We start from the raw sequence: 9,693 nt of genomic DNA on the forward strand, positions 1-9,693 counted from the left end.
CATAACATTTGTTAATATAATGAATTTGGTTCCATTTAGTTTTTTTTTTTTTTTTTTTTCCTTTTTAATGTAATTACACTTACAAATAGTTCCACTATACATCATGTTAATTGTATTCTTTTTTTTCCCATTAAATTACTCAGAGAAATAAAAGAGGTGCTCTTATATTTTGTGTAGCTGGAATCACTTTCATTATATTAACAAATGTTATGGTTTAAGATATCACAGAGGACTTTACAAAGGCACTTATAGGGTCAAATAAACATACTTCACACCATTGAGAAGAGTGCAGGCCTAACAATCCATTTATATTGATTAAAAGAAAAGTTAAAAACAAACAAACAAACAAACAAAGGTCAAGCTCTGATTCTTACTGGCCAATAATCAAGGTTGTTTTAATGAATAGATTGATTTAAATGTGTACAATTCTTTGAGATATTGTCCTTTCCAAAAGAAAGATATTGTCTATTGGTTTGTGTGGCCCCTTATTTGAAAGTATCAGTTTAGCTTTAACATACATCTGTGGTAAGAGAGAAAAAAAAGCTTACATTACTAAAGCTGTTTCTCATTATTCTGGTCCCAGTAAAAATATGTACAGTAAATGTGTTATTGCTTGGTATTGAAGGAAAGAGAAAACCTAATACAGTATCTGTGGATTTTGTTTTGTTCTGGTTTTATTTTGGTTTCTGTTAAGTTGCGGACAATTGCTTAAAAAATAAGGTAAGTTTTGTGGGTTAACGTGGCTTTGTGTATTCCTTGTCCATGTAACTCTTCAGTGTCTTTTTTAGAGCAAGGACCTAGGGATATTAGTAGAAGCGATCAGTTTCTGTGGGTTTTCATTTGTTTGCTGCTTTTGTTAGCTGAATATAAAGGAATGTTCACAGAAACCTTTCAAGACTCTCAGACAGCTTTTTACCAGTATGTCTCATCTCTGAAATACAAAAATTTATCATATTGAAAGCGACACAGGTTTCAGAATACAAATTTAGTTTTATAGAGGACTATACTTGTGTTGAGATTCTTGGCTTCAGTCTAATCACTAAGGGCAGTGTAGGTTGTGGTGATGGGCCTTCACATCTTTCTACTGTTTGGGTCCACTCAAAACTACACATGGGGACAAAAAGTTACTTTCATATCTAAGAGATATTGAAATTATGAAGATGAACCAGATCAACAGTGCAGTCAGCAGGCTGAGGGAGCTGATCCTTCCACTCTTCTCAGCACTGGCTAGGCCACACCTGGGGTCCTGTGTCCTTTTCTCGGCTCCTCAGTCCTAAAGAGGCATGCACATGCTGGAGACAGTCCAGCCAAGAGCCTCAAAGGGGAGTAAGGGGTTGAAACACCTCTCCAGTGAGGAAAGGCTGAGGGGGCTGGGGCTGTTCGACCTGGATAGTTCAGCCTGGAGAAGGGGAGGCTCAGGGAGATCTCATCAGTGTCCATAAACACCTGAAGGGAGGGTGCAAAGAGGACGGAGCCAGGCTTTTTTCAGTGGTGCCCAGGGACAAGACAGGAGACATCGGGCACAAACTGGAGCAAGGAGGTTCCCCTGAGCACCAGGCAGCACTGGTGTGCTGTGCGGGTGGCTGAGCACTGGCACAGGCTGCCCAGAGGCTGTGGGGTCTCCTCCTGGGGGATCTTCTGAAATCACCTGGACACGGGCCTGGGCACCCTGCTCTGGGTGGCCCTGCTGGAGCAGGGGTGGGACCAGATGGCTTTGTGAGGTCCCTTCCAACTTCAACCATTCTGTCCTGCAAAACAAGTTTAATTGCAATAGAGAGAACCTACCTTCCCTTTTGCTTACTTATTTACTTATTGATGTTATCAGGTGGTATCTCAGCCTGTTGTATCTTCCGAAGAGTGTCAAACAAGCTATCTAGATTCTGCTAGAAATTTTTTTGTTGCGCTGACTGTGCCGGACTGATTCTCTGGAAGTGACAGAGAATGAAATCCCAGGGGCTTGCAGGTCTTGCTGGGCAGACGACATCTAAGCGAACCCAGAATGTATACCAGAGAAACACCCAGCCTCTTCCTAGATGTATGTTGTACCAGCACTGACTGTAAACTTATTTAGCAGAGCTGACCTGAAAAACAGAAGGGCTGGGTAAGTTACACCCTCTTAATAGGGACAGCAGTGACCACATACTCTCTAGACATACTGACTCCTGAGCAGTCCCTTGGGCTGTTCAGTTTTGCGTCATCTCTAGAGTAGGTCAGTGGCAGTGAGGCACACTCTGACCTCAAGGGAGTTCATAGCAAACCCTGATCTCTCAGACAGTGGAAATCTCTCTTTAACTAGCATCTCCGTGTCCTCCAAGTCTTACATGCGTAATTTGACTCTTTTTCAGTAATAACTCAAGTTCCCATCGCGTCTTTATAAATAATTATAACTTTAATAAATGGAAACAGTAAGGAAAGATAGGACAATGTTAACAAAAAAACAAACAAACAAAAAAAAAAGTGGGAGGGAGGGAGCATTTGGCTTCAGTGTGCAAATGACATATAATTTCCAACAACTTGAGACTTTAAGACTTGTTCATTTATTTAAAGAATATATTTCTCACAATTTAATTTGTAGTTTCAGGAGCTAAGTATAGAAAATTGCATAATGCCCTTTTAGAACTTGGTGACTAAGAGTGATCACATTAAATGAACATAGCTTGCATGGAGTTGGTTAAAATATAATTTGTTCCATTGCAACAGTTTAAATCTCTTTAATATTGGTCGGGCTAAAATATAGCATGCATACTTCTAAGATACAAATGTTATATTCCTTAAGATATGGTAAGGGAAAAAGAGACAAAAGAACCCAATACATCCTACCAAGGTTACTCTGGGAACAGAGTTAAAGAATGTGTGGTCTGTAAAATAAATCCTTCTCCACTAATGACCGTTCGAGGTGTTTCTCATGTTTATAAACAGAACTTTTCCGTTTTTCTTCTTCAGGTGCTTCATTCCAAATGCCTACGCTGCCCTCTTCACTGCTGCTCTGGTGCCGTTAATGTGCTTGGTAGTGGTTTTCGTGGTGTTCATTCACGCCTACCAGGTGACCCCACAATGGAAAGCATACGATGATATTTTCAGAGGAAGAACGAATGCTGCAGGTAAGATGCACAGGCTACCCCTGAGCAAACGATTCAGACTTTCAGGATGGTGCTGATCATTCTCTCCAGTCCAGAACCCCCCCACTGGAAACCACAGCTCAATAAATACCTAAGCAGTTGTGTGAGATTAAGCATGCTAGCAGTTCCTTTGAAGTCTGTGAAAGTACTTCAGTGATGAAAGTTATGCAGATGTGAGCCGTCTTACCAAAATGAGGATAAAGACGTGTTAAACCTAAAACAAGAAATTAGCATCACTGTTTATGTCTAGTCTGGCAATGAGAATAGACCTAAAACAATGAGCTGTCCTGTGTGGTCGTGGCTGGTACCAAATAGCACTTCCCCAAGGAGGGCTGAGGCTGGCTCAGGAGCATCGTTTCCCTGGCTGAGGGGCAATGATCGGACCCTCGCCCAGGCAGGGCTCTTCTGCTCGGCCCCAGGTGACGAGAAGAGTGCCAGGCCCTGGCCTTGCAAGGGCTGCGTGCTGGAGTATGTGGAGTTAACACGTCTGTTTTGAAATTTCCTAGTGCTACTTGTAAGCGAAACATGCTTGAAAAAGAAGATCTGCCTCGTGCAAAACAGGAAGTATTGGTCTGTCTGTTCTGTTAGAACAATTTCAAATACAATAATGTTCCCAAAATAAAATTGCAGCAGTTTAGACCAACACTGTAATAACATGACACTCTGTGGGAAGCTGAGAATAATTCTTTTGTTTTCATGCTGTTCCTGAAAAAAAAAAAAAAATAGATCTCTGTTTTATAAACAAGTGCAAATAGTAGATTTGAGTAGAAATGGGTCTATTTTCTTCCGAATTACATGAAGACAGTCGGATTTTATAAACTTTCAAGAGGTTCTTGAATCATTTTTCCCAATATGTTAGATAAATATCATCTGAACTTAAAAAGGAACATGGATTATTAAAAAATTCCATTCAGCATTCCAGTGCTTGTAACTGTTTGGATTTACAGAGTGGGCTGTCTTGTTCAACTTGCAGTGATTATTACAGTGTCAAGTGAGGATTTGTGTTTTATTTTGAACATTTGGGTTATAGAAATGTATTCTTTCTCAGGGAAAATGAAAATAAATACAAAGCATTTATTATCCAGACATTTCTTTAGATATTTATTTCTTTGTCAGTTTTACTAAGAACTATATATGAATTTGGATAAGGTCTGATAAACACAGCTTGTAAATATGATACTCAAGACCTTAGTTGCACTTTACTCTTTCATTTTTTTTCTGATATAAAAGGGACTGCCCGGAGCAATCACAAAGGTGGCTGCTTATACAGTGTTGAATAATATAGTTCATTTATTTATAAGTAGCTGTTGCATGTTTTTTATTTTTCTTATTTATTGTTGTTGTTGTTTTAGTATCGCTAAGGATGGAGATTGCATATTCATATGATGAAGGGCAATGCTTCAGAATGCGTCTCAGAACAGTTAAACAGGAAAAAAATACGATATCCTGAAACAGTAATAGAGACAAAGTCAGTATGCAAAATGTCAGAAAGTGTTAGTGGGAGCTAAATCACCAAGATAGCAAGACGTGAAATAGCAAGGTGGAAAGAAAAGTCTGTTTGATTTAGCATAGGATTTAGGGGTCTTGTTGATGTTGTTTTTGTTTGTTTGTTTTTGCCTTTTCTTTCCCAACATATACAGAAAAAGGTAGAGAAGGTGTGAGGTGTCAAAAGGAAAATCAAAACAAAACTGAAAGAAATCAAGAAGAGATGTGTTTGATAAAATGTCAATAACAGCATTGTCTTATTGAAAAGCAGGTACTTTTTGTACCCCTTCACGGCCAGTGAGTGTTTTGCTACGGTAGGGCTTTTTCAGGCAGAAAAGAAAGTACGCGGTGCACCCGGGGGAGGCCGGCCACTGCAGGGTTGGGACGAGGCTGCCCGGTGAGGCCGCTGGTGCCTGCGGTTGAACGAAGGCTGGCGATTTCTCCAGTTTATGAAGTTGCCTATAAATGCATAACTCAGCATCGGTTGTACACAGGAGGCCTCTGGGTGGCTGCTTCTCTCCTGAAATTTGAGGTAGTAGCAGTATATTTACATTTGTTTTTAAAGATTTTAAAGATTCTTAGCTATGTTGAAATTCCTTCAGCTAAAAAAAAAAAAAAAAAAAAAAGAAAAAGCCTTCCCTGGTCTACAGCCTGAAGTTCTGTACCCGGTCCTCTCCACTTTGAACACTGCAGGAGGTAATGAAGGGAAAAAAAAACACTAATAATTCACTGCTTTGCAACTCTGCCTGCCCGCCAGTAGCCACCTTCTCCAGAAAGAGAATAAAATTCCAAGTGAATGGTACTGTAAACAATGGTGATTTATCAAGTGCAGAGCACTGTAAACAGAGACAACATATTTTTGAAATACACCTTTCGTTTTTACTGGTAATTGTGGCCACCTGTTGATTTGAATCCCAGAAAGCCAAAATTATTGCAAAAAGGAAAAAGTGGCGTGTGTAGGCATGAAATTGCCATTTATACCCAGACATTCATACAAACACCTACATACAAACACCTGAGTATTTGAACCAGTGGTGTTTATTCCCTTTCTGGGAGTCATTCGGTTTGAAGACAGTTAAAGCTGCAGTGTGATACAGGTGGGCCATAGGTGGATTCTACAATAACCCATGCAAAAAAGTAGAGAATGCATTCAATAAAAAATAAAATACCAAGGTCACTGGCTTCCGTGCTACTACGAAGCAGAAAAAGTGTCTGGATATGCAGATTTGAAAGAGAAGTATTTATTACCTGGCTTCTGATTGTAGATGGCTTAGATCATTTCACAGACCGTAGGAAAAGTTTCTTAAGCAATGGCTGAGTAACCTGGAGCTCCAAATTTGTGGTCTCTACTTGAGGAAGGCTATTGCTGACTTTACCAGAAATTTAATAGGGATAGAAACAGTCAGGTATATCTTTGTGTGTAGTATATACAGTTATTTTCAAAGAAAATGGATATTGTGATAAATGAATGTGTCCCACATAGGATTCTAATTAAAGTTTGTAATTTATTAAGCGAACAGAGGCTAGCAAACAGCGCTGGGTGCACTGGGAGTCTCTGCTCCACCAGGACGCACACCTGTTACATCAGGTGGCTGATTTTTATGCTCCTAGACTAATACATATTCACCACTATTCCTAGAAAAGGCGGGGTTATTATAATTAGTTCCCGGAATCCGAACCCTCTCCAGACACATGCGTAGCAGTCTCTGGTGGTCTTTCTGGGGGTCTCTTGTGCTGAAGGCTCGTAGTCTTCCTCCCAGGCTTTGTCCTTCGGTCTTCCTTCAACTCCCCCTTCCTCCTTATTTGGTGGATCTCTTTGCCGGATATCAGAGGCTTGGGCAGCGTCCCATGCAAAAGTCAGCAGTTTCCTAAAAGCTCCTTGTTCTCTTATCTCCCAGACCCGAGTCGCAATGTTCGCCCTTCAAACCCTCTATTTACACGAATTGCTGGACCCTTCCTTTGCGTGATACAAGAACTGTGTACGCTAATCACTCTGTTTTTCTTAAACAGAAGGTTATATTTCATCATGCGGCCCTAGCATTGTTCCATACTGACACGAAACAAATGAACACATTTCACAATATGAAGACGGCTAAGCTAAAATTTAAGTAAAAATGTGTATAAATTACATCTCTCATGTTGTTGGAAGACTCTCAGGCTTACCTGCTGAAGAATTTTCATCTTGAATGATCTAGTCTTCTACAGCTATTATTATAAATTTTGTCTGCTCTTCCAAAACATCTTTCTGAGCTTAGGCAGAGAGTTTGTTGCCCGTAGCAGAGGGAACCCCTCTGTATTTTAGTTACTAGAAGAGTAACAATGTTGGGTACGTATCTAAGAGAAAAAATACTGCCCTTTGGTAACAGCAGGGTATCTGTTTGCTCGCTGTTAAATAGTTTCTTGGAAAATTATTGCATATGGTTGATTTTTTCCCCCATCTATTTTCTACATAGATATTCACTTGTTAGTCGTACTGCCTTTTCCGCCGTGTGGATATTCTTTATAATCCTTCAGATTTATTCGGGCTGCCCTTGAGTGGAATCACATCTCCCATCCCCTACTCTGGAAGCTTTCAGGCTTTAAAGAAAACATCACGGCATGAGGACAGCCAGCCCAGCACAGCTCTGCTTTTAGTAATCACTGTCAGCTCCTTTACCAGTGGTCTGTGATCTGCCCACAACGCTTATCATACTGTTTCCTTATGCCTGGGGTATCGCTGTAAAAACATCAGTAAGGTTGTAGTGGAGGATAAACAGAAATAAATAGAATTTGCCAGCTTCTGATTAGGGGAATGCGCAATACACACTTCTCGTTGCCCTGTCGGGAACACCAGCTGTGTGAGTTTGCCCTCTCACTTTTTTACTGCTCCAGAATTGCTCTGTCACCAGCCGCGTTGCTTTACACGGTGATTGATACAGCTTGCTTAGGTCAGGGAATTTTCCTCCACAACAGAAGGCGAGAGGAAAGGGCAATGGGAGAGTCAAGAATTAATTATCTTTTAGAGCAAGCAGCTCTTCATCCCCAGAAGCGAGTGCTGGAAAATAGTGTGAAAGCTGATTTATAAAGGTTGTTATCCCTAACCCCAGTATTCCCTTTCAAAGACATGCATTTGGTTTGCTAGAAAAGAGGCTTCAGTTTGGACTGATTCAGCTTGCCAGCCTTTCAGCAGACATGTTCAATTGACTGATTATTCTTCTATATATAGAAACCAACTTCTCAAAAGTTAGCCTTGACAGCCGCCAAGTCAGGAGTGTGTGTTGGATAAACAGCCCCTGGTGAACTAATATTTAAGTTTGTAGCAAGAAAGGCTGCTTTGGAAGGAAATCAGGTGGTCGAAAAGCAGCAAGCTTGGCTGTATTTGGCTGTAGTAGCAGCAGGTCAGAATAGGGATATATAGCAGAGGACTGTTTTTTCTTGACAGTCCAAATATGCAAAATACAGAAACTGAAATTAGAAAAGGCAGAGGTCCAATATTCATTGTTTTGCTTTCCAAATATTTATTAACTTCTCATAATTTTGCAAAGATTTGAAAATATAAAGGAAAAATTTGAATTGAAAAATTGCCAGCTTTTTTTTTTTCTTTCTGATAATGCCATCCTAATAGGTGACCTCAACTTATTGAACATGTCATAACATAATTTCCATGCCCAGGGCATAAATAATGCAGTAGAATTTACCTGATTATCATCATTGTAGATGTGCCAGAATGAATCTAAAGATTAAAACCTTTTGTTGCCAAAATAGAACTTCATGAGGAATATCCCAAGTATTTAGCTGTAAAATTATAACTACCTTTTTGTATCCTCATTCACATAAATTTCTTTAATGTGTTTATCATCCTAGCAGTATGGAGTTCCTGGCCATAACAGATCATGCTGGATGGCCCAACCGTACCTTCTACCAGCTGATCTCGGGAAACAAGTAGGCCATCCAAAATGCAAGTACGGGACATTCCAGCCATGCTTCAGCTCTTGGGAATGATGCTGAGGACAAGGCTTCATATTCTAAATGAGAAAGTATATCTAAACCTGTTGTTACACGTCTTCTTTATCCTGAAAGCTGCGTGCTAAAACCTTTATCTCAAACTGTGAGATACGTATCATGTGCCTAAAGGAGCAGAGGAACGGTGAGTTCCAGGAGTGCTTTCATCTTGAGATGGCAATATGCATTTTGGAATCAAGAACCAGATGTTGGCTACCTATAATCTGAGAGTTATATACAATATTCACAGTATTCATCACAGTCACACAGTGGATAATATTTTAGTCTTCATAATGCTCAAGGGGCTTTTCTTTTATGTAATTAGGACCAAAACAAATCTTTGCCTCAGAGGTTTTTAGAAATACAGTTTAAGACAAAATGCACAAGCGTAATTACAAGCTGAAATAAAGAGCAAAGATCTGAATAAGATAATAACTTAAATTCATCATCTGCACTTATGCAATTTAGATTGTTTGTACTGTGCTTCACATGCCCATATTAGCTTTCTTCCTTTAAAGAATTCTGCAGAAGTTAATTTGAATGAGTTGTGCCTATACAATTGTGCGTTGAGCACCCATTTAATATCTTGCACAAGATTTTAAAATACTTTTCTTATATAAAGATGAGTAGCTTCCAATGCTTTTCTTTCTTTCTTTCTTTCTTTCTTTCTTTCTTTCTTTCTTTCTTTCTTTCTTTCTTTCTTTCTTTCTTTCTTTCTTTCTCTTTCGTTTGTTCGTTCATTCTTTTGTTCTTTTGTTCTTTCATTCATTCTTTCATTCTTCTCTTCCTTCCTTCCTTCCTTCCTTCCTTCCTTCCTTCCTTCCTTCCTTCCTTCCTTCCTTCCTTCCTTCCTTCCTTCCTTCCTTCCTTCCTTCCTTCCTTCCTTCCTTCCTTCTTTCCTTCTTTCCTTCTTCCTTCCTTTCTTCCTTTCTTCCTTTCTTCCTTTCTTCCTTTCTTTCTCTTTCGTTTGTTCGTTCATTCTTCTGTTCTTTTGTTCTTTCATTCATTCTTTCATTCTTTTCTTCCTCTTTTCCTTTTTTCCTTTCTTCATTCCTTTCTTCCTTCCTTCCTTCCTTCCTTCCTTCCTTCCTTCCTTCCTTCCTTCCTT

The 9,693-nt window shown here is 39.7% G+C and overlaps 1 protein-coding gene across 4 annotated transcripts in view; it reads left to right on the plus strand.

Moving 5' to 3' along the window:
* The window catches only part of ADGRV1 (adhesion G protein-coupled receptor V1), a 291,563-nt gene that overhangs the window by 233,680 nt on the left and 48,190 nt on the right, over positions 1 to 9,693 (plus strand). For all 4 annotated transcript variants that reach the window (XM_035310214.1, XM_035310213.1, XM_035310215.1 and 1 more), the window contains one exon: positions 2,944 to 3,101. In XM_035310214.1, the coding sequence (XP_035166105.1) occupies positions 2,944 to 3,101 (158 nt within the window). The remainder of the gene's footprint in view (positions 1 to 2,943; positions 3,102 to 9,693) is intronic.

The sequence above is a fragment of the Oxyura jamaicensis genome, chromosome Z (assembly GCF_011077185.1).
Source record: "Oxyura jamaicensis isolate SHBP4307 breed ruddy duck chromosome Z, BPBGC_Ojam_1.0, whole genome shotgun sequence".
Lineage (NCBI taxonomy): Eukaryota > Metazoa > Chordata > Aves > Anseriformes > Anatidae > Oxyura > Oxyura jamaicensis.